This window comes from Puma concolor, chromosome A2, assembly GCF_028749965.1.
Source record: "Puma concolor isolate L17-30 chromosome A2, mPumCon1.1.hap2, whole genome shotgun sequence".
In the NCBI taxonomy this organism is placed as follows: domain Eukaryota; kingdom Metazoa; phylum Chordata; class Mammalia; order Carnivora; family Felidae; genus Puma; species Puma concolor.
This window is the reverse complement of record NC_141668.1, coordinates 169409546-169434464: the sequence shown is the minus strand read 5'-3', so window position 1 is coordinate 169434464 and position 24919 is coordinate 169409546. Positions and strand designations below refer to the sequence as shown.

General features: G+C 53.5%; 2 protein-coding genes and 1 non-coding gene across 3 annotated transcripts in view; 1 reads left to right on the top strand and 2 right to left on the bottom strand.

Annotated features, from left to right (window-relative positions):
- ATCAY (ATCAY kinesin light chain interacting caytaxin) overlaps positions 1 to 24919 on the top strand; it is a 90082-nt gene that overhangs the window by 53754 nt on the left and 11409 nt on the right. The gene's annotated exons all lie outside the window — the stretch shown is intronic.
- EEF2 (eukaryotic translation elongation factor 2) lies at positions 1819 to 11222 on the bottom strand. The gene is made up of 15 exons (XM_086699487.1): positions 11090 to 11222; positions 9855 to 10069; positions 8787 to 8968; positions 8496 to 8707; positions 7807 to 7985; positions 7522 to 7627; positions 6893 to 7006; positions 6537 to 6675; positions 6201 to 6396; positions 5352 to 5610; positions 4801 to 4908; positions 3754 to 4107; positions 3277 to 3459; positions 3063 to 3195; positions 1819 to 2555 (listed from the first exon to the last, which is right to left on the bottom strand). The coding sequence occupies exons 1-15, from the start codon at positions 11090 to 11092 to the stop codon at positions 2362 to 2364; spliced, it is 2577 nt and encodes an 858-aa protein (XP_086555613.1). The 5' UTR covers positions 11093 to 11222; the 3' UTR covers positions 1819 to 2361.
- On the bottom strand, positions 8057 to 8121 carry LOC112853089 (small nucleolar RNA SNORD37). Its single transcript, XR_003222893.1, has one exon. It is a non-coding gene; the product is annotated as a small nucleolar RNA SNORD37 (small nucleolar RNA).

Sequence of the window (24919 nt, the reverse complement as noted above, 5' to 3'; positions counted from 1 at the left end):
TTTTTAAAGTCACTCTTGATTTCGGCTCAGGTCACGACCTCATGGTTCGAGTGTCTAAGCACCATGTCGGGACTCCATGCTGGCAGTGCAGAGCCTACTTGGGATTCTCCAAACTTAAAAAGAAACCAAAACCATCACTTCAAGGGAAACAAGTGACCGTGTTTGTCGCCAATGGTAAATTCGAGCTTTTAAGCAAAAAATTAAAAATCTCAAAACTTGCTTGACCGTTTCCTGCCTGATAGCCAGCGCTTCTGTGATGAAATCGCTGTTAACGAATGTGACCTTTCGATATTTTTTAATGAAATGTGCCAACAGCTGTTAGAGCAGCAAACTTGGTATATGCCATTATTTCCAAGTAACCAAGACATGAGGTCACAAAATCGTGCAGAGGGGAAAGGACACTTTCAAAGCGCAAGATGAGCCAGTGGTGTTTCGTGTAACAGTATGAAAAGCTCCTTAACGTGGTTTCAGATACCACACTGTAATTACACTCTTAAGAAATTACCCCCGGTTGGGGCGCCTAGTGGGGGGGAGGGGGCCTCAGTCCTGACCTAGAGCAACCAGAAGAATCACACAAAATCAGTACAATGAAAACAGTGAACAATACACACAGACACACAGACACCCACTTGCGACACGTCAATGCTTGGATCTAATTACAGACCTCATGTTGCCAGGTCGACCCCTGCAAATGGCATTTCACATTTGACAGAAAATGCACGCGGACAGAGGTGCAGGATTAGCAAGCCAAGGACCACAGGTGGCGTTATGAATTTATAGTCGGTTTAAACTTAAAACACACTTCAAGTTTCTATTTACGACAGTGGTGTCTTTGACAAAATTACTGGATGTTAAAAATGTGCGAAACTAAATGCCATGTGGCATCCTGGCTCGGACCCTGAAACAGTGTAGAAAACTTCCACGGAAAACCAAGAACACCATTGGTCACTTAGCACATTTCTGTAACATCTTTGCAAACTTTTCTCTAAGTATAAAAACTATTCAAAAACAAGCTAGCTTATAAAAGTGCACAAAATACTTGCGTGCGTGTCAAGCACATTATGTTTTGAAGTAACGTTTCCCAATGTGAATGACCTTTGCTGTTGGAAGGTGCTGGGGTCAGAGACTGAACCAGACAACTCACACGTGCGGTGCTGTCCCATGCAGTCCTGACATCCATCATCCCAGGCTCCTTCTAAACGTTGTTGGGGTCCCCTACGCTGGTGACCCAGAATACCTCCTGAACTTCCACAGCAGCTCCCCACAGGGCAGCGTCACTGTTGAAACAATGCATCCCGGATGTTCCTTATGCAAGAGGCATTGGTTAGTAGGAAGATCTTAGTCCTACGCTGCCTAGAATTTCATGTTTAAGGTTAAAAGTCTAATGCCCAAGATTACTTTTTCTGAACAGCCATCCAGCTGGACAAGACAAGCGACCCGGCGGCAGACCGTTCTGTGGTGTCCCCTCGCTGCAGTCACGTCCGAGCCGACCACGATGGAGAAGGCAGCTCCGGCCCCATCAGACCACAGCAGTGGATTTACAAGATCACCAAGTCAGGGCCCATTTCAAGCGCCCAACAGGCGGGGGCCATGGTGGGCGGCTGTCCCCCTGCACAGGGTAGGTGTGAGGCTCCACCATCATGACGTGTCCCACTGGACAACAGATGTGACAGATGGGAGCCCTGTGTGACTGCTGGATGGGCCTGGCACCTGGGCCTGGCACCTGAAAGGGTACTTCAAGGTCAGCTCGGCCTTCTGTGTGGCAGCACTTGGGAGCCCGCCGCGGGCTGACCGGACAAGGAACCACGTGGACACATACACAGTCACCACCATATCAAATTTATTATTCCAATGGCACTAATACAGCTGGGGGTGCTCACGGTGACACTGCACAAAGTTTCCTGCCTTCTAGCTTCTGTCCAAAGATAAAGGTCTACCCGCTTGTTCCTTCCCCCTTTCTGGGGGAAAATCCACTACGGGCCATTTACCCAAATAAACCTCTTAATGCGTTTGTTGTTTTTTTTTTTTTTTGGACATTTGAGTTTCTGAAATGGAAAAAAAAAAACTGTTGAGTGTCCCATCCCGCCCCCCCCCCCCCCCCACCGGCCAAATAAGTCCCTGCTGCCAGGGCATTTCTGTTGCCTCTGATATCCTGAAATAAATATCGAAAGAAACGGCATCGAGTGTTCACGTTGAGTGATGGCACAGAGTGGGCCCCAGAACCCGTCAGGCGGAGCGTCACTGTGGACAGTCTCGAGGTGTCATGGAGAACGCGAGGGCTTACGTGGTTGATCGTCAGCCGGGTGCAGGGGCTGTGTGGAGTCCCACCCGGGAGGGAGGGCGGGCTGCAGGGAGGGCGGCCTACAACTTGTCCAGGAAGTTGTCCAGGGCTGGGATGCCTTCCTTCAGGCCCTTGCGCTTGCGTGTTTCAGCTACCACCTGGCTGGGGCGGCTGGTGTTGTCGAAGGGATCCCCGGGCAGGATCTGCCAGTGGTCGAAGACGCACTGGGGGAAGGCCTGGCCGCCGGTGTTGGACCTCAGGTCAGCAGTGAAGCCTGCAGGAAGGGACAGGGCTCACTGGCGGGCTCGGGAGACCCGGCTCCTGCTGCCACCGTGGCAACGCCCGGGAGGAGACACTGGGCACGTGGAGATCAGAGCCCAGTCACCCTGACCGAGTCACGCTAACGTTAACACTACCCCGTATCTCACCTGGGCCCTGCACCAAGACCGCTCGTTATAAGGGACACAGAGTTGGCCACTCGGGGGCCTCCCTCTGCCCACCCGCAGTATGAACCCGAGCTACGTGCTGCTGGCTTCCATCTTGGCGCCAGGTTACACACCCAAGTCGTCTCCCCCTGCAAATTCACCACGTCCACGTAATGAGCAGACCACGTGATCCCCCACAAGCGTGCTGTGCCCACCTCCAACGGGCAATAGTTTGCAGACTCCATCAGTGTCTCATCAGACTGGCTCTAGGCCTTGCTGGAGGCAAAACCGGCCACGCCCTCGACCAGGCCGCCAGCCCCCGGCAGCCGGTGAGGCTGCACTGGGCCGGCACTCACCGAAGGACTCGTTCACAGGCAGGTAGGCCTTCACGACAAACATGGGGGTGCCGGCCACCTGGGACTCCTCGAAGACGTGACCCCGCTTTCTGTTCAGGACACCATAGATGCCACCAACCACTTGTTCCGGACACTGTCAGGAAACAATGACTGTTTTTAGCAGCTGTCGAGCAAGACGAGACCCAAGAACAGTCGAAGGACCAGGCCGCCCTACCTGAATCTCCACAAGGTAGATCGGCTCCATGAGACGGGGCTGGGCGGTCAACACGCTGGCATAGAGACAGCGCCGGGCAGTGGGGATGATCTGGCCGCCACCGCGGTGGATGGCGTCCGCGTGCAAGGTCACGTCGTGGACGTCGAAGCGCACGCCCCGCATGTTCTCCTCGCACAGGGCTCCCTGCACAAAAGGGCGTGACCACCATCAAGGTCCTGGGCCCGCTGCAGCCTTCTCCTCCAGAAAAGGTAATACAGCTCTACGCCAAGGCCCCCAGGGGCCCCCCAAGACCAAAGTGTCACGTCCTACCCAACTCAGCCTCCCTAGGACACTCTTCCCAGAATGCCAAGACCCTGAGCCCTTCACCCTCACGGAACACGGCCCCCAATCCCCCAGCAGGTGTGAGTCTCCTGCCTGTCCGAGAACCCCACAGGTAACTGATCCATCGTAAGCCGGACTCTCGAGTGGTCCCCTCACCTCTTTGGTGGCCCACTGGAAGCCAGCTACCACGCTGTCCTTGATCTCGTTGAGGTACTGCACACCCTTGGTGATGTCGGTGAGGACGTTGGGGCCGGTGCCGTCGGGCCCAAAGCACCAGATCTTGCGGGCCTCTGCCACGTCCCACTCGTACTTCTCGGCCAGATAGCGGGCCCGCTGCTTGAGCTCCTGGCGGGCGGACACCTCGCCCTTGTCAATGTCCTCGGCCAGGCCGTCGGGGAAAGGCCGCGCCTTCATGTACAGCCGGTTGTGCTTGTTCGGGGACTTGGACAGGCAGAGCACGTTCGACTCCTCGCTGACCGTCTCCCGATAGGACACCACAGGGTCGGATTTCTGCAAAAGTCGTGAGAAGGTCAGGCCAGCCCCAGCAATCAGTGACCACCCAAGAAACACGTTCAGAGGGTCCTCCTGATAGGACTCCTGAGTGTCACACACACACAGATCCAAGTTCAGTTCCTTGCCAAAGCAGGAAATGAAAACCAGAGCACCCAGAAGCCAGGGTGACCACGGTAACCTAACCGTCCGCCACCTTCAGAATCTCCAGTTAGAAACAGCTTTTAAAAAGCAGGACCGGGGCGCCTGGGTGGCGCAGTCGGTTGGGCGTCCGACTTCAGCCAGGTCACGATCTCGCGGTCCGGGAGTTCGAGCCCCGCGTCGGGCTCTGGGCTGATGGCTCAGAGCCTGGAGCCTGTTTCCGATTCTGTGTCTCCCTGTCTCTCTGCCCCTCCCCCGTTCATGCTCTGTCTCTCTCTGTCCCAAAAATAAATAAACGTTGAAAAAAAAAAAAAAAAATTTAAAAAAAAAAAAGCAGGACCCTCGCGCTCCAATGTATGCCTCGCACAGCAGACGCATGCTACCGGTTTCCTAACCGCACAACTTCTCTGCCAGGAACACGTCAAGGGAAGAGGACGGAGGACCCTGCAGAGTGGAGCCTGAACCGTGGACTCGCCAACCTCTACTTGCCTGCCGTGTACTGGGGACAGCAGGCCTCGGGCCAGGTGAGCCCGGGGCGGGGCCAAGCCTCACCTTGATGGGAATACACGCGTGGTCCTCCTCCAGGTCCTTCAGACAGATCTCTAGGTGCAGCTCGCCAGCCCCCGCGATGATGTGCTCCCCTGACTCCTCGATGATGCACTACAACGGATGGAGGGTCAGCCCCCGGCCCTGACCCCAGGACACTCGGAACCCAGGAAGTTCCAGACCGACAGGTGGAAAGCAGGCTCCAGAAACCCTCTCTCTAGCTGGAGAAGGCGGCCTCCCGGACCCGGGGTCTTCAGGGAACTCCGGGCTCACGGGAAGCAAGAGCTCCCAGGTGCTTTTGCTGTTCCCAGCGTTAACCTTCCCCAACGGCCTGCTGCACGGCCAAGCCGGAGAGCTCTAAGCAGCCTACAGAAAAGAGCGGGGACCCCCAACGAGAAACCAACACTGCTGCACGGCAGCTCGGCAGGGGAGGTGTGCACACACCTGACCTTCCAAGTATTCGCAAGTCCCTGGCACGGTGTTTGGCTCCGCCACAGCTAAACCACAAACTAACCACCCCCGGAGGAGCGCTGCCCCCGGCCAGGGCACCCACCCACCTGCACCATGGGATCCGACTTGGCCAGGCGTTTCAAGCCCTCCACTAGCTTGGGCAGGTCGGCCGGATTCTTGGCCTCCACGGCGACCCGGACAACGGGGCTCACGCTGAACTTCATCACCCGCATGTTGTGGGCATGCTCAAAGGTGGTGATGGTGCCAGTCTTCACCAGGAACTGGTCCACGCCCACCAGGCCCACAATGTTCCCACAAGGCACATCTTCGATGGGCTCCACGTAACGGCCCATCATCAGGATTGTTCTGGGGGAGACAGATCATCAGTGCGCCAGATCCCCTCCTTCTGTGGCCCACCACCATCCTGTGGCCCACCACCCCCAGCCTCAAATGGCGGTGTCATTCCCCCCACCCCAGGACCCAAAGCCCTGGCTTCAGTTACAGCTGACAGTCGCTGAGGCCTCTTGCACACCAACGTGCTCATTCCTACCTCCCGTTTAGGGCTCCACACCCAGCCCAGGGCTGACAGGAGCATCAAAAACACCTGAGAACCCGAGGCAGGCGGGGTGTGGGGGCCCCAGCAGCTGGTGGGCTGGAGGAGCTGGCCCTTCCCAACACCTGTAACCGCAGAGCTGGGAGACAGACCATCACCAGGGGCCTCCTCTGGAGTCCGTGCCGGCCCTCCAGGTATGCGACCAAACTCTGGCCACCACCTCAACCTTGTGGCACATGTGTGTCCGAGTCAGGATGCATCTCTGCCCACTGCGCCCAGGTAAACCCGTCAGCTTTGACGGTTCCTTTACCCTCTTGGGGCCGCACCACCTTCTGTCACCCGTGAGGGGCGGGGGGTGGCATGGACCAGTCTGGAACATACCAAGAACTGCCAGGCACCTCACCTCTGGATGGGCTTCAAGTACAGGTCCTCCTTCTTCCCAGGTGTGTAGTTGGGTCCCATGATCCTGACCTTTAGGCCAGTGGACACCAGCCCCGAGAATACGCGGCCGAAGGCATAGAATCGACCTTTGTCGGAGGTCGGCACCATCTTGGAAATGTACATCATCAGGGGGCCTTTGGGGTCACAGCTTTTGATGCCTGAGGTGTCAAAGAAGAATCCCCAGAGGGGAACGTGTGATTTCCTCAAAGCTCACCATCCCAGGATCCTGCGACCGGGACCTTCCTACCACACGGCCACAGGCTGCTCCCACCCGGGACTGCAGGTGAACCTCACATACCCATGGCTGCCTCGTCGTCCGGGGGCCCCTCGTACAGGAGCTCACAGCGGTACTTCTGGGCCGTCACGGGGGAAGGCAGGTGGATGGTGATCATCTGCAGCAGGGCGTCCCCAGCAGGTAGCCAGCGGCGCATCACAGCCTACGGGAGGGAACGGGAGGCTCAGGGACACCCCCTGCCCTCACAACCCTGAGCCCCAAATGGCTCTAAAATACGTTCGGGTGCTGGGCTGCCCCTCCCAGAGAGCCTCCAACACCGCAGGTCTCCTGTCCACCCTACAGGTGGTGGGGCTGTGGCTCACGGACTAGGGGGCACGGCCGGCAGCCGCCCCCCCCCCCCACCGCCTGCCCACGCTCACCTTCAAAAGTGGTTTGCCTTCTTTGTCTTTGTCTTCGCTGTCCAACTTGATGTCCAGCTTTTCAATCAGCTTGGCAGTCTCCTCCTTCTTGAAATTCATGATCGCAACGAATACCTAACGTGGCAAAAACAATACAGTGCATTTGGGAATATGCTGGGAAGCCTGTCGCTCCTTCCTGCCCCGGCCCACAGTGAGGGCAGTGCTGCAAAGTCCCTGCAGCCCAGCACTGAGGGCCTGGCCCAACGCAGGTCCCAGAAAAAGCAGAATACGTTGTCACAAAACGCAAACCCGCTCTGACTTACGCGCCACGAACGTGTTCAAATTCACGCTCCATTCACTAAACCAGCAAAGCCCCAAGCTTGTCTCATCTCCCCTACCTCTAAACCCCCAGCCAGGGAGGTGGACTCCCCTCTACCTAGGAATCTGTAGCTGGCTTGTCAGGGTGCAGCCCCAGGGGCCGAACCTCTACCACTGTGCCCTCACCCTCCTCCAGCAGCCGCCCTCCAACCCGGCTGTGCCCAGCCCCAGAGCATCCTGTCACCTGCCACAGCAGGTCAGGGAACAGCTCCTCGGGCCGGGCCCAAGGACAGCCCAAGAGATGCACATCCACAAAACGCTCAGCTGCTCACCTTAAAGATAGGGTCCAAGATGAGCTGGCAGAACGTCCGTGGCAGCTTCTTGCCATCAGGACTGGTGGCGGACTTGCTGAACTTGCCGTTGGCTGGATCAAAATACCTGGCGGACAAGACCCAACTCAACCGTGGTAGGACCAGGAGAGACCCGAGGGGCCAGGGAATCAGCTGTGCAGAAGGAGCCCACTCAGCCCCCTCCCCACCACCACCACCACCCGTGGACCACCCCCCAGGCCCGCAGGGATGCTGCAGACACCTCTGCTCCTCACACGTGGCGCTCACCGGTCACCCCACAGCTTCTTCATCATGTCCTCCACTTTCTTGGCCCGCTCAGCAGGCCCCAGCTGGCCCTCGCCCTTGGCGGCAAACTTGGCCACGTACATCTCTGCAAACTGCTTCAGGGTGAAAGCCCAACCGTGGAGTCCCGACCCAAAGCCCACAGTCCCAAGTACAGGGTCGATCTGCAAGGGCAAAGGCAAGAGAAAGCTGTAAACAGACACGGACGGAAAACAAAGTCCCCAGGCGCGGTGGGCCTCAGACATCAGATTTCTTCAATAGCCATCAGGTCAAAGTGAAGAAATTTCAGTCATCATTGACAAGACCCAGCTCTGCTCATCCCCTGGGGGTGGGGGGACCACTAACCCTGAGGGCACGGTCTGCAAGCAGAGCAAACTACCCCACTGCTTCCCCAAAAGAAGTTAGTTTCAAAAACGGTCCAACCCCATTCTTGGTCACCCTAACGTTTCTGGCAAGCCTGCTCTCAGAACCACCAAGAATCCCCAAGGGACCCTACACTCGCAACAGTGCTTCCAAGGGCCAGCACCTCCCCCCGCCCAGGAACAGTCACAGCCCCTCCAGGATGAAGAGGACTGTGGCTCTCCCAACAACACGTAGGATAAAAATACTGGGAACACCGAGGCGGACGGCGAGCTAGCCGAGGAGCCCTGCGTTTCACGGGGCAAGCGACATACCATGATGTTGCCCATGGGGCCGCTCTCGCCCTCCCCATAGGTGGAAATGATGACGTTGACGTTCTCCACGATGCGCTGGAAGGTCTGGTAGAGCTCCTCAGGCTCCAGCTGCAGCTCGAGCAAGGCACGGTCCATCTTGTTCATCATCAGCACCGGCTTGATGCGCTCGGCAATGGCCTGCCGCAGCACCGTCTCCGTCTGCACACACACACCTGGAGACAGGTGGCTCCATCAGCCAGGGGCAGGACAGCCCCACGCCCCAAACCACACGTGAGGGAACCTGCTACTTACCAGACACACAGTCCACCACCACCAAGGCACCGTCAGTGACACGGAGGGCGGCGGTCACCTCCGAGGAGAAGTCTACGTGCCCAGGTGAGTCGATGAGGTTGATGAGAAAGCCGGAGCCATCCTTGCTCTGCTTGATAAAGTTCAAGTCGTTCTCCGAAAGCTCATAGAAAAGGGAGATAGCCCTGAAGAGATCAGGACAAGTTGGGGTGGAGGACCGACTCATCTCCACTGTCCTCCCCGTGACCCCTGGAGTAAGCCCAGCTTCGTGGGCAAGGAGAGAGTCAGCAGGGCTTTCTTCAATCCCTATCAGACTCTGGGGTCACTTAGCGACTGGGGTTCAAATCTAGAAAGAACGCTGAAATTTCTTTCCTCTCCCTGGAGGCTTTAGACTCCCCTCGCCGAGGCCATCGCCCTCCGCGGAGCAGGCCCACCTCCCTACTACCAGCTGCAAAGACCAGCTCCTTGGAGCCTACCCGTCCGGCCCCCTCATCCTGGCTCAACACCCTGGACTCTAAACCTGGACCAGGTGACCCCAGACCACCTTTCACCCCTGCCCCCATCCGCTCCCAACTGAAAGGAGCCTCAGGACCAACAAGCCAGGAGAGTCTCACGAGTTACCGACGAAAGACAGACGGCGGTTACGGTCAGCTTGCTTGGGTGTCACCGTGGTCGGCTGGGGCTACAGAAGTCACTGGGGACGCCCTACGCAAGCGGGCTGTTTGACAGCATCCCGACCACCCAGGAGCACGCTCCCGGACTTCTCCAGGCAGTGCCCCAAGAGCCCCTCGGCCTGGAAACGGGGACGCCCAGGGGCAAGCCCCCTCCCTCCCCAAGACTCCCCACCCCCGACACCAGCCAACCACCCCTGGGCCTCTCTGGTGGCGGCAGCTTCCCCTCACCAGACCGAACCCCACCCTCACTCGTCGTTCAAAAACCCAGCCCCCAGGGTGTCCAAATCCTCCCCCAACAGCCTCGGGAACAAGCCGGTGCCTGCTGTCTGGGCCCCCCACCCGCCCAGGACCTGGGTGAGCACCTCCCCTCCCCTCTGCAGAGGCCACCAAGGCTCACGTTGACTTAATGGTGATGCATCGCTCCTGCTCGTCCTTCCGGGTGTCGGTGAAGCGGGTCTCCCCGGCGCGGGCGGAGGCGATGATACCAGCCTTGCACACCAGCGAGTCCGTCAGCGTGGACTTGCCGTGGTCCACGTGGGCGATGACGGACATGTTTCGGATGTTGGCCTTCTTGTCCATGATGGCCCGGATCTGATCTACTGTGAAGTTCACCTGGGGGTGGGGTGGGGGGGAGGGGGAGGCTCAGGCCAAGCCAGGGCGGCCTTGGGACTTCAATCGATCAACTGCGAGGCCACGGCCAGGGGTGGCCTGGACCTGGGACAGCCCCAGCTACCACCCGGAATGGCCCTTTGCGGACACCCTCTTAAAGACGCCACCTCTCCCGTCTCGGAAGCACCAGATCCCACTTGTCACTTAGAAGCAACCATCCAGATCGAGGGCCGGGGGAAAAAGCCCACAAGTGACGGGATACACCTGTCCGAGGGCCGCGACAGCTCCGTCAAGCGTAAGGGAGAGTCAATACTCCCCCGAGAACCCCAGCCCCGTAACCGCAGGAATCCTCCCCAGCGTCCCCCAAAGGGTGTCTTTGAGACCCAAGGTCACCCTGCACCTGGGGGTCAGACCGGGCCACCCACCCCAGGGGGTTTCCACCCACGCCTCCCCCGGGGGTGCGGACAGCTGGCACAGCCCCAGCGACGCGCCAGCCTCCGTTTCCCCGCTCCCCTGTCAGCCTTTGACGGTTTCGAAGCGCGAGGAGAACAAGACGCCGGACCAACGTCACACAGCGTTAAGAGAAGAGCTTTTTCAAGAGGTCCTCGGCTCCCCGTTTTCCCACCTCGCTACCACCCGCGGCACCCGACGGAACACCAACTCCGGCTCGCGACCCGCGGGTTACATAAGGCGGCTCCCCTCGCCCCGCTCCACACGGCGCCCGCCATTACAGCATCTGCCACATCATCATACCCCCCTCCCCCCTCCGCCCCGACTCTGCCCCAGCTCCCAGCCGGGCCCGGGGTCCCGGGAGGAGGCGGCGGCGCCCCCGGAAGCGCAGAAGGGGCTCGGCGAACGGCGCGACGCGCAGATATGGCGGCGGCCGCTTCCCCGACCCGAGGCCCGCCGGCGCCGCCATGTCTCCTCCAGGTCTGGGCGGCCCCGGCGCCCCAGCCCCGGGAGCGCCGGTCCCGCGGAGGCCCCGCCGCCGTTCCAGGCCACCAGCCGGACAGCGTTGCTCACCATGGTGGCGGATGGCGGTGGATTCTCCCAGGCAGATCCGAGCTGGGCGAGTCGCGCCAAGGATGGCGGCGACGACGGCGGAAGAGAACGTTGACGTCAACACCCGACCTTTTATAGGCAGAAGCCGGTTGGGCGGGTCATCTGACCGCGCTGCGGGGGCGGGGCGAGAAGAAACGCCCTGCGCAGGCGCAAGGAAGCGCTCCTCCGGTTAACCCTCTAGACGCTGGTGCGGCTGCCGGAGTCCCCGGGGGCGGTGGTCTACTGGAGCTGGGTGCCAGCCTCCGGAATGCGATACTCGGGTGCAAAAAGCGCAGAGCACCGTTTTAGCTGAGACTATTAATCGGAGTAACGACATCAGCTTGCAAAATGCCAAGCACTTCTGTTAAAAGCCCTTTGCAATGTGGGAAGTGTCTGTGGATTGTACCAAAGTCAATGTTCTGGTTTTGCTCTTATGTAAGATGATCCCACTGGGAGAACGTGGAGGACGGATACTCGGGACCTCTCTGTACTATTTTTGCGACTATCTGTCTATAATTATTTCAAAATAAAAACCTTTTTTGAAAGCACGTACTAATCACTGATTTATCCCGCAAAGACAGATTGGTTTTTATCTATACCATAGGCAATGGGCTAGGTGTAGTCGCCATAGCAATAAACGAAACACCTCACTAATTGCACCACTGTACCCGTTCTTACGGTAGGTACTCGGATTTTTCTGTGCCTCCTTTTCTTCATCTGTCAAATGGGGTGATCGCTGAGGGAGAGTAAGGTTAAATACATTCGAAGGGATTAGCACCGTGCCTGACACAGCACTCAATGTAGCTATTTTAATTAGCTATCATTGCTATTAATACAACGTTTATTTCAGGGGCATAGTTTGCCACTTCTCAGGCATGGGGCTCAACGCTTTCCAGGTGTAATCTCATTTTCTACTTCATTTCCTCTCTAGCGGGAGGTACAGAAGACTATTTTGCATTTGTGTCCTAATCTGACCCTGAGAAACTATTGCATTTCAGATCTTTGGCTCGAGGGGAACAAATTGGCATTCCATTCGGTATCTTTATTCTTTATATAGAGCCAAGCCCAATGCCTGGTACATAGTAGACCCTTACTAAGTATTCCTTATGTCATCCCCAAGAGAGAGAGAGGGAGACAGAGATAGAGCACAATTGGGTGAGGAGCAGAGCGAAAAGGAGACGGAGAATCCAAACTGGGCTCTAGGCTGTCAGCACAGAGCCCGACGCGGGGCTTGAACTCACAGACCGTGAGATCATGACCTGAGCTGAAGTCGGACGCTCAACCGACTGAACCACCCAGGCGCCCCTCAGGGCTCTCGTTCTTAGTTAATTTCTATCTTAAATGTATTGCGCGCCCACTGTGGCCTGGGCTTCGTATTAGACACTTCGCAGCACTTCCTTTCAAATTAAGGCATCTCAGAGATGAAAAGCAAAGGTTTTCGTTAAGAGGGGGTTCAATTTGCTCTCACGTGAGCAGAATGCTTATTACGAAAACTGAGCGTAAACTGAATAAGCCGGGGAGAGTTTAATGAGGAGAATAGTGAGATTGAAGTCCTTCCCTCCGCTGCTACTCTTCGTGGGGACGTGTTCAGCCCCACGGCTGCCGGGATGGGACCAGCGACACGCACGGTACCTGTCCCCACCGCTATTCCCAGACCCACGTTCAGCAGAAGCCTGGGGGAGGTACCGGGCTTCAGCAGAGAGCAAAAGCAGCTCCAGCCAGGTTCAGGGTCTGCAGTAATAAATACAGGCCGAGGTAAAGGGCGGGGAAGAACCAGGAGAAAAAAGTCGCCTCTGCAGGGAGGCTCAGCTGCGCATGCGCCAGCCAAGAACTCTGTACCTCCGGGAGGCGACGGCAGCGGCCCCTGCTGACCAGCACCCGCCATTGCACGCCCCTCGTATCTGCCTTTTGATGCACTTGGAGCGTTTATGGAACGCGGGCCACCGCCCTTGAAATCAGTGAATTCGCATAATCTCCCTCACACCCTGGGCTTTGGCTGAGCTCCTTTGTGCAGGAGATAGTTGAGGCTCAGAGAAGTTAGAGGATTCGATCGGAGTCTCACAGCAGATGAGAGAAGAACCCAGCGACTCACAAAGTCACGGTTTGCTGGTGTATTCATACAACCGAAGGTTCTTCAGCCTCAGGAAGGGAGGACGTCCTGCCACCTGCCACCACCTGGATGGACCCGGAGGACACTATGCGCAGTAACAGAAGCCAGACACAGACACGTCCTGCGTGACCCCACTCACAGGAGGTCCCTAGAGGAGTCCAGTCCACAGAGACAGAGAGTGGATGGTGGGAGCCCCTGGGGGAGGGCGGGGTGCCCAGGGGATGGGGAGCCAGTGTTTCATGGGGACAGAGTCTCCGTTTGGGGAGATGGAAAGTTCTGGAGACGACGACAGAGGTGGCTGCACAACAGTGTGAGCGTGCCTGACGCCGCTGAGCTGTGCACTTGGAAATAGCTGAGAGGGTGAATTTTATGTTATGTGTATTTTACGACCATAACAAAAAAACGAGTTAATCAGGGAGCAACTCTGCCCCACTACTATTGCCTGGATGGCTTTCAGATGTGGTTCAACGGAAGCCAGACATCATGAGTTTAAATTCTTTTTTTGTTTATTTATTTTTGAGAGTGAGGGCGGGGGAGGGGGTGGATGCAAGCAGGGGAAGGGCAGAGAGAGAGGGAGACAGAGAATCCCACAAGAAGACAGCCGTCCACAAGTCCACAAGAGAGGCCTCAGGAAAACCAGCCCTGTCGATGCCTCAATTGCGGGCTTCTAGCCTCCACCACTGGGGGACAATCAATATCTGGGTTTTTTTTTTTTATTTTTATTTATTTTTGAGACCGCGCGCATGCACACAGCGGGAGAGGGGCAGAGAGAGGGGGACAGAGGATCCAAAGTAGGCTCTGCGCTGACAGCAAAGTCCCACAAGGGGCTAGAATTCCTGAATTGCGAGCCCATGACCTGAGCTAAAGTCAGAGGTTCAACCGACTGAGCCACCCAGGTGCCCCCGTATGTGTTGTTTAAGCCCTGCCGTGTGTGGTGTTTTGTTATTAAGCCACAGCAAACGAATCCAGCTCCCATTATGGGACAGAAACACTAGGCTCGACGTTCCAACTATTCCTTCTACGAATATTTATTAGCACCTAATACTTATCCGGCAGGGCTGGAACCGGGATTAGGAAAGCGGATGGTTTCCCTTGGGCACAAAATTTAAGAGCGCTCCAAAAACCTCAGCCGCACCGTCAGTGCAGAGCCCGATGCGGGGCTCGAACCCACGACAGGACCAGAGTCACAGATCTTTCCCCTTGCCTCGGGGTCCAGCATGGCTCTTCCGTGGGTCGTTCTGCTAGAGGCCCGTGTGGAAGCAGCCTTGGGGAGAAAGCACGCATGCTGCTCTCCGGGGAGAGTCGTGCAGTTTCAGGGGAGTCTGGCGAGGCCAACTGGTGAGAACAGCAGCTCCAGGGCAACGCTGATGTCCAAGGTCCCTGAATAAGGCTCTAAGGAAAAGACAGACTTGCTTCTCCCCTCCAGAGGGGTTTTGCCATGGGAGCTGTAAAGCCCTAGTTTACAGAGGCTTAAACCGACAATCCGACCATCCCGGAGGACAAGTAAAGGTGACAGTCTGGTCTGGGGCTCCCAACATGCCCTTAGGGACTTGATTAGAGCCCTAGGCAAACCGTTTTGCCTTTCTTTGCTTTTAAGCTGCTCCTGGGACCTCCAGCCCAGGCTTTCCAGGGGCCCCACCCCTCCCCACCCACAAAGACACCCATCAGCTGTGCAGCCTGGCTCCACCTTATTTGCCTGGAATTCTTCACCTCCCTCAGACTGGGAGCTCCTGGGTTTCCTGGTTGTCTCCTGGGAGCTTGTGATGTAAGACAAAGCGTCCCTGCCTTCGGGGAGCTGACTGGCTGGTGGAGGAAACAGTCAATCAAATATTTGCACAAACTGAACCTTTCAAGTTGGGTGGGAAGGAGAGAGAGAGACCGGGCAAAGGAGAGGGCAGAACTGGGCAGGGCTATGATCTAGCCTGGGGAATCAGGGAGGGCTGCCTGGAGGAGGTGACTCTTAAACTGCTCCAGGAAAGATAAGAAAGCGTTCAATGAGCGGAAGTGGAGAGTGTGGTCCAGGGAGGGGGAAGAGCAAATCCAAAGGCCCTGAGGTGGCAGGCACAAGGGAAGAAACAATGAAAGTCAAGTGGCTCTCTACCTATTCGACTTCTCGACTTCTCACACACATGGGAGGGAGCAAGTCGGTGGCTTTAGCTGGACTGGCCGGGGCATGACTCTAGGACAGCAGAAATGGCTACCTTTTTTTTTAAAGGGCCAAGTAGAAAGCATTTCAGCTTTTTGGGCCACACGGCTTCTCACCTCTGCTGCGTCACCACCGCAGACACCCTACATGAATGGGCGCGGCTGTGTGCCAATAAAACTTTATTGACAGATGCTAAAATTTGACATTCATACAACTTTCAAAAGACATGAAATATAGGGGCGACTGGATGGCTCTGTCGGTCCAAGGGTCCGACTTCGGCTCAGGCCACGATCTCAGGGTTCGTGAGTTCGAGCCCCACGTCGGGCTCTGTGCTGACAGCTCGGAGCCTGGAGCCTGCTTCGGATCCTGTGCCTCCCTCTCTCTCTGCCCCAACCCACTCGCATTCTGTCTCTGTCTCTCTCAAAAATAAATAAACATAAAAATTTTTTTTTAAAAATTAAATAAAACACAGATTGTGACCAGAAGTGCCCCCATGTCTCTTCCAGTCGCCGCCACCCCAAAGAAACCACCATTCTGTTTTCTAACCACATAGATGGGGGGGTTGCTCTTTGTGAATTTCGGGCATGTTGAATCACGCATTGTGGCCTCTTCTCAATGCTGTATTTTTCTTTTGAGACCCTGGCACAATGTATTCGCCCGTTTCACTGTTGGTGGGCATCTGGGCCGTTTCCAGTTTGGGGCAGTTTCGACTCACGCTGCTATGGAACATTCTAGCGCATGTCCCAACAGCATTTCTGTTGGGGACATACCTTGGAGTGGAATTGCTGAGTCATACAACCATGCCTGATTTCAGCTTCAGTGGACGCTTCCTTTTACCAAAGTGCAAACCAGGATGATTTTGAAAGTAAAAGGGATCCTGATTTAATTATACCAGGATGATGGTTGTAAACCAGGCCTGTCCGGGGACCCTGGGATGCATGGATCCCCCAGAGAATAGGGGAGCATATGAGTAGGGACCCCAGTGAGAAGAACCCTTGATGTATGGGGCAATTCTGTCCCCCGCGGAACGCTGGGCCGTGTCTGGGGGACATCTGTAGTTGTCACAACTAGGAGGGCTCCTGGGAGCAAGTGGGCGGGGACCGGGGATTCTCAACACCCCACAGTGCCCAGGATGGCCCCACTTTAGAGAATGATCGGGTCCTGAATGTTGTTCACGGTGTTGAGAGTGAGAAAAAAACCTATATGCAATCTTTTTGTTTTTTGTTTTGTTTTAATAACGTGCTCTAGGGGTGCCTGGCTGGGTCACTCAGAGCATGTGATTTTTTTTAAATTTTTACCTTGGTTTTTAATGTTTATTTTTGAGAGAGAGAGACAGAGAGAGAGAGCGGGGGCGGGGCAGAGAGAGAGGGAGACACAGAATCGAAAGCAGGCTCCATGCTCTGAGCTGTCAGCATAGGGCCCGATGCAGGGCTCGAACCCACAGTCAGATCATGACCTGAGCCGAAGTTAGACACCCAACCAACTGAGCCACGCAGGCGCCCCTAAGAGCATGTGATTCTTGATCTCGGGGTTGTGGGTTCTAGTCCCACATTGGGTGTAGAGATTGCTATAAATAAATACATACGTACATACGTAGATAAGTACATAAATAAATACATAAATAAAATGCTCTCCATTTTTCTAGTGTGAATGATATTCATCTACCCTGCACATATCTAGTGGGTACCTCCTGTCTGCCAGACATTGACTGAGGAGCTGGGGACACAGGACAATTGTCCCTATCCTGGTGGGGCTTATATTCTAATGGGACTGGCAGGGAGAAGCATGAATAAATGAATACAGTGTATGGTTATGTCAGATGGCAAGAATGCTCGGAAGGAAGGTGAAATAGAGTTAGGGGCTGGGAGGAGTGGGGACAGATGGTAATACACACTTTATATGTTTAAGGAAATAGCAGAGATCTGAAGATCAGGGAGAGAGCAATATGGGTGCCTGGGGGAAAGGCATTCCAGGTGGGAAGAGCATGTGCAAAGGCCCTGGGGCAGAACCATGGCCTGGAGTGTTGAAGGAATGGTAAGGAGGCCCTGTGCCTGGAGCAGAGTGAGGGAGAAGGTGAGAGGGAGGAGGGGAAGGGAGAGGAGGGAGGGGATAGGGCAGGTCGTGCAGGGCCTTGGGGGCCCCTGGGAGGATTTGAGCTTTTACCGCCAGTGGAGCCCTGGAGGGCCTTGGGCACGGGTGGGCAGGGCCTGACTCGGGTGCTCACGGGTGCCCTCTGGCGGCCACTGCGGGGAGGACGGACTGTTGGGGGGGGAGGGGGGCGGGGAGGGAGAGCAGACAGCAGTAGGTAGTGTGCTGGTCCAGGCAGGAGATGATGGGGGCTGAGGAATGGGTCAGGAGATGTGGTCGGGCTGCACATTGGAGTATTATTATGCCTTAAAGAGGAGTGAAGTTCTGACACATACACGGTGTGGATGGGCCTAAAAAACAGTGCTCAGGGGCACCAGGGTGGCTCAGTGGGTTAATCGTTCAACTCTTGATTTTGTCTCAGATCAGATCTCACGGTTTGTGGGCTCGAGCCCCCCATTGGGCTCCGTGCTGACAGCTCAGAGCCTGGAACCTGCTTCAGGTTCTGTGTCTCCCTCTCTCTCTGCCCCTCCCCTGCTTGCGCTGTCTCTCTCTCTCTCTCAAAATAAACATTAAAAAAATTAAAGAAAATATGATGCTCAGTGACACAATCGACGTAAAGTTCATACAGCGTATGATTCACTTTATAAGAAATGTCCAGAACAGACAAATCCATTGAGACAGAAAGTGAGTCTCTCCGGGATTTCTTTTTTGGGGACCTAGAAATGTTTTAAAATCAAATATGGGGGCGCCTGGGTGGCTCAGTCGGTTAAGCGTCCGACTCCGGCTCAGGTCATGATCTCGCGGTCCGTGAGTTCAAGCCCTGCATCAGGCTCTGTGCTGATGGCTTAGAGCCTGGTGCCTGCTTCGGCTGCTGTGTCTCCCTCTCTCTCTCTGCCCCTTCCCCGCTTGTGCTCTGTATCTCTCTCTCTCAAAAATACATAAAATGTAAAAAAAAAAGTTTTTTTAGTTAGAATAGGATGATATCAGAACTCACTATTCACATAAACACCTTGATTCTATGTATTTCACTCCATCCCCTCTGCCCCCACGCTGGTCCAGGACGGCATCATCACTTCCCTGGGTGACCACACTCACCTCCTCCCTGCTCTCCTGCCTCCACTCGTGCCCCCCACAATCCATTTTCCACAGCTGCCAGAAGGATCTTTGTAAGCACAAATCCTACCTTACCCCACGTGCTAGTTAATTTTCTGTGTCCCGTTTCACTGGGCCGTGGTGCCATATTTTGCCCAACATGATTCTGGACGTTTCTGTGAAAGTGTTTTCGGATGAGATTAACACTTAAGGCAGTGGACTGTTTTTGTGTTTGTGCTAAGCACGCCCCTGCCAAGCAGGTCCCAGTCCGGGACACGCGGCATACCTATAAAATACGTATATAATGTACGTGTTGCCGTCAACATCTCAAGATCCTTCTTTTTTTTTTAATGTTTGTTTATTTTTATTTTTTTTTTAAAGGAAAGTTAAGATTTTTTTTTTCCAACGTTTATTTATTTTTGGGACAGAGAGAGACAGAGCATGAACGGGGGAGGGGCAGAGAGAGAGGGAGACACAGAATCGGAAACAGGCTCCAGGCTCTGAACCATCAGCCCAGAGCCTGACGCGGGGCTCGAACCCACGGACCGCGAGATCGTGACCTGGCTAAAGTCGGATGCTTAACCGACTGCGCCACCCAGGCGCCCCAATGTTTGTTTATTTTTAACAGAGAGACAGAGCATGAGTGGGGGAGGGGCAGAGAGAGAGGGAGACACAGAATCCGAAGCAGGTTCCAGGCTCTGAGCTGTCAGCACAGAGCCCGACGCGGGGCTCGAACTCACAAACTGAGAGATCATGACCTGAGCAGAGGTCGGACGCTCAACCGACTGAGCCACCCAGGCGCCCCTCAAGATCCTTCTTTTTGCTTCAGCCTCCCTAGAATATTGCCTTCACCCTCAGCCCAAGATGGTGCACCACGTGCCCACATTGCATCCAATAGGAAGAGCGAGAGAGGAAAAGGGAAAGGAAGTGTACATATCACTACCCTCATTGGCCAGAATTTAGTCACATGACCACGCCTAGCTGTAAGGGAACCTGGGAAACGTAGTCTTTATTCTGGGAGGCTGTGCCCAGTTTACAATAGGAAGTCCTATTACTGACAGAGAACAGACACGGGGGCACAATTCATCGTTACCACCCTGTGATAATGCTAAGAATTCTGTGAGCCTTGCCACCTCTTGGAACACCCAGCACAAATTTTTCTGCAAATCACGCATTTCCTAATTTACCAGTGCAGAGCTTGGGACGTATGCTAGAATTCATCTCTGCGGAATATATTCCTAAAAGTGAAATTGTCGGGTCAAATTGTACGGCTACTTTTAATTTTTAATAATGACACGAATGTCTAGGGGCACTTGGGTGGCTCAGTTGGCTAAGTATCCGACTCTTGGTTTCAGCTCAGGTCATGATCTCACAGTTGTGACGGTCGTGAGATTGAGCCCCCTGTCAGGCTCCACGCTGAGCTGACAGCACAGAGCCTGCCTGGGATTTTATCTCACCCTCTACCCGTCTATCTTTAATGTTTAATAAACAAACATTAAAATATTTAAAATTAAATAATAACAATAACACGGATACCTAATATTATACATGGGATCTAATTACATACACAGCTGTTAAGCTGCTTCTAATTTTTTTATGAATATGTATTTTATAAGGTGCGCCTGGGTGGCTCAGTTGGTTAAACGTCCAACTTCGGCTCAGGTCAGAATCTCGCGGTTTGTGAGTTCGAGCCTCGCGTCGGGCTCTGTGCTGACAGCTCAGAGCCTGGAGCCTGCTTTGGATTCTGTGCCCCTCCCCCACTCATGCTCTGTGTTGCTCTGTCTCTCAAAAATAAATAAATGTTAATATATATATATTTTTAAAGATTTTATTATTTTTAAAGTTTATTTTATTCATCTTGAGAGAGAGAGAATCCCAAGCAGGCTCTGCACAGTTACCACACAGCCCGATGCAGGGCTCAAACTCACGAACCATGAGATCATGACCTGAGCCGAAATCAAGAGTCAGATGTTTAATGGACTGAACCACCCAGGTGCTCCTAAGATTTTATTTGTAAGTAAGCTCTACACCCAATGTGGGGCTTGAACCCACAACCCTGAGATCAAGAGTCACGTGGTCCACCAACTGAGTCAGGCAGGTGCCACTATTATGAATTTTTTCAAAGGTACCGTGGTGGACAGACTCTTAGAGTGCCCCTGCCAATCCCCGCCTCCTGGTATTCATGCCCTTGTATAATCTCCTCCCTTCGAGTGTTGCTCAGACCTGTGACTTGCTTCTAACAGGAGACAGCAGAGGTGGAGGAAGTCGTTCCCGTAAATAGGTTACCTAGGATTGCAGTCTCCAGCATGCGAGTTGTCTCTCTCACTTGCTGGTTGGGATAGAGTGAGCGTTCATGTTGAGAAAGTTCCTGTGACGGGTCCTGGAGGGTGGCTTCTAGCTGACAGCCAGCCAGAAGCTGAAGCCCTCAGTCTTCCAACCGCAAGGAACTGAATTCTGCCCATGACCTCAGCACATTTGGAAGTATGTCCTTCCTCAGTCGGGCCTCCAGATGAGATCACGGCCCAGCACACATCTAGATTTCAGCTCAGAGTCTAGGAAGGAGAACCACACGGGCTCGGATGCCTGAACTACAGGAACTGTGAAACTGTTGTTTCAAGCTGCTGAATGAGTCGTTATTTGTCACACAGCAATAGCTACACATTGAAGCATAAAGACTCATCATGTACCACTCACAGGTACTCAACAATGATCAAGCTTTTGCCAGCTCGTAATGATAATTCCTATTATGACATCCCTACTCTATATTCGAATTTTACGGAATTTCTCAATAATGTTATTTTACTGTTTTCTTCTTCTTTTAAATGTTTATTTATTTATTTTAAGGGGGGGCAGGAGGGGCAGAGAGAGAGGGGGGAGAGAGAGAGAGAGAGAGAGAGAGAGAGAGAATCCCAAGCAGGCTCCGTGCTGTCAGTGCAGAGCCTGACTCAGGGCTCAAACCCACGAACCGGGAGATCATGACCCAAGCCAAAATAAAAAGTCGGACGCTCAATCGACTGAGCCGCCGGGGGTGGGGGTGGGGGGCCTAGGCCCTTAGGAAAAAAAGAAAACAACTTTTTACTTTGAAATAATTATGGATTCGTAGGAAGTTGCAAAGATAGGACAGAGAGGTCCCCTGTGCCCTTCACCCAGGCCCCTCCCTACGGTGGCATCTAATGCAACTACACCACAGAAGCCAGGAAGGGGGCGTTGGTATAATGTGTGCCTAGCTTTGTGTCATTGGTGTATACAATCTCATAACCACCACTGTCACCAAAATACAGACCTATTCCATTCCTCCAAACATCTTCCTTTTGCTATGCCTTTTCTGTCTCCCCTACTCCGCTCCCCATGGCCCAGCCCTCAGGCTGTTCCACTAATCTCTGTTCGGGTTCTCCAATTTTGTCAGTTTGAGAATGCTGTATAAATGGAACCACACGGTGTGTAACACTTTGAGATTGGCTCCCCCCCCCCCCCCGCCCCCGCCACGTAGCATAATGCCTTCGAGATTATTTTGTCCTTTCTCGATTAGTGGTGTAAGAATACATCACAATTCTAGGGATGCCTGCCGGCATCCGTCGGTTAAGTGTCTGATTTTGGCTCAGGTCATGATCTCACAGTTTGTGAGTTTGAGCCCCGCGCCAGGCTGTGTGCTGACGGTGTGGGGCCTGCTTGGGGGGGGGGGGTTCTCCTTTTTCCTCTCTCTGCTTCTCCCCGGCTTGCACTTTCTCAAGACAAATAAATAAAAACTTGAGAAAGGCAAAGATAATTTTTTTCTTTTTTATACTTAAAAAATGCGTGAAAAAATATACATAACACAAAATTCACGCTCAATTCTATTCCATCAGTCAATATGTCTGTGCAGAGGCCAGCACCACACTGTTTTAATCACATAGCTTTATAGAAATTTTGAAATCAGGAAATGTGAGTCCTCAAATTCATTCTTTTCTTTTCTTTTCTTTTTTTTTTAAGATTGTATTGGCTATTTGGGGTCGCTTGTGATTCAACACTAATTTTAGGATGGATTTTTCTATCTCTGCAGAAAAGTTGTTGGGAGTTAAACAGGGACTGCATTGAATCTGGAGAGCAATATTTTGGAGCGTATTGAAATCTTAATAATATGAAGTCGGGCATGCAAGGAATGGGAGAAAATATTTGCAAATCATGTATCTGATGGAGGGTTAGTGTCCACAATATATAAAGAACTTCTGTAGCTCAACAACATAAAACACAACCCAATTAAAAAAAGGTGGGGGGGGGGGGCAAAAGACTTGAACAGACATTTCCCCAAAGAAGACATACATGTGGCCAATAAACGCATGAAGAGATGAGAAATGCGCATGAATCCTTAGGAAATGCAAATCAAACCCCCAAAAAGGTACAACTTCACACCTATTAGGAAGCTATTGTTAAAACAATATGAAAGGTGGGGGGCTGGGTGTCTCAGTCGGTTAAGCTCTTGGTTTGGGCTCAGGTCATGATCTCACGGGTTCGTGGGTGGGAGCCTCCTATCGGGCTCTGCATCAACCGCATGGAGCCTGCCTGGGATTCTCTCTCTCTGTCTCTCCAAATAAATAAACTTAAGGAAAAAAACAATTTAAACAAAATGAAACAAAAAGCAGAAAGTAGCAAGTGTCCTTGAAGATGTGGAGAATCAGAGCCCTTGTGCTGTTGGTGGGAACACAACATACACTAACTAGCCATTGTAGCAAACCCTGCTTTTCAAAGTTAAACATAGAGCTACCCACGTGACCAGCAATTCCGCCTCTGGGTATTTACCCCAAAGAGTTGAAAGCATGGTCTCAAACAGCTATTTGTACACCTGTTTTCATAGCAGGATTATTCAGAATAGCCAAGATGTGGAAGCAACCCAAGCGACCATTGAGGGAGGAGCAGAGAAACAAAAGGTGGCCCATCCACACAACAGAATATTCTTCAGCCTGGAAAAGGAAGGACATCGCGACACTGGCTACAACGTGGTGGGTCTGGAGGACATCACGCTCATCAAAATAAGCCAGAGAAGGGCGCCTGGGGGGCTCAGTCAGTTAAACATCCGACTTCGGCTCAGGTCCTGATCTCACAGCTCATGAGTTCGAGCCCCGCGTTGGGCTCTGTGCTGACAGCTCAGAGCCTGGAGCCTGCTTGGGATTCTGTGTCTCCCTCCTTCTCTGCCCCTCCCCTGCTCACACTCTGTCTGTCTTTCTCTCTCAAAAATAAACATTTAAAGAAATTTAAGGGGCGCCTGGGTGGCTCAGCGGTTGAGTGTCCGACTTCGGCTCAGGTCATGATCTAGCGGTTCGTGGGTTCGAGCCCCACTTCGGGCTCTGGGCTGACAGCTCAGAGCCTGGAGCCTGCTTGGTATTCTGTGTCTCCCTCCTTCTCTGCCCCCCCCTGCTCATGGTCTGTCTCTGTCTCTCACAAAGATAAATAAACTTTAAAAAAATTTTTTAATAAAAAAATGATTTTTACCGTTATGCTTTGCGTCTTTTATCACGATTAGAAATTAAGGAAGAAAGAGAAAGAATGGAAGGGAAGAGGGAGAGGGGGAGGGAGAGCCAAGTCTTGCTTCACAACTGTTTTTGAACAGCGCTTGAGATGTTTTTAAACGTTTGAACGAAACAAAAGCATATTTTATAACACGTGAAAATGATATCCATTTCAAATTTCAGTGCTTATAAAGTTTTATTGGCACACAGCCTATGCCTGTTCGTTTTCAGTGCTTATAAAGTTTTATTGGCACACAGCCTATGCCTGTTTGTTTACACACAGCCCACAGCTGATTCCGCCCCATGATGCCAAGGTCGAGTGGCTGCTAGAGGCACTGTGCGTGGGCTGCAAAGCCAAATATATTTATTATCCTGACCTTTACGGAATATGTTTGCTGTCCCGCGACCCAAAACAGTGTTTGCCATATAGGAGGTGCTCAATATACGGAAAGCTTACTACTGAACATCTCAACGGAAGCGACTTGACGTGGTTTATGACGGTGTTCTCTGGACAGCAACGAACCTGGGTTAAGTTTCCGCCTCTGCCAAACTCAGGTGGGTTCCCATCTCAAAGCCTGTGTTTCTGCATCAGAAAATGAGGCCCAACTGGAACGGTAACATGCAAAGAGCTTCATCTGGCAAATCTGGGAGGGTAAGAGTACGGCAGCCTTAGCTACTGATTGTCACTGTCCCTCATGAATCCAGGCCCCAGCCTCCACAATGAGCAATTCACAGTCCCTTTTGTCTCATCCACTCTCCCCCTTCCCCGCCCGCTCACTCTTAGTATTTTACAGCAGATCTTGTATCGTGCCTTCTGTAAATACGCCCGAAGTATTTTTCACGTTTAAAAAAAAACAAACAGGGGCGCCTGGGTGGCGCAGTCGGTTAAGCGT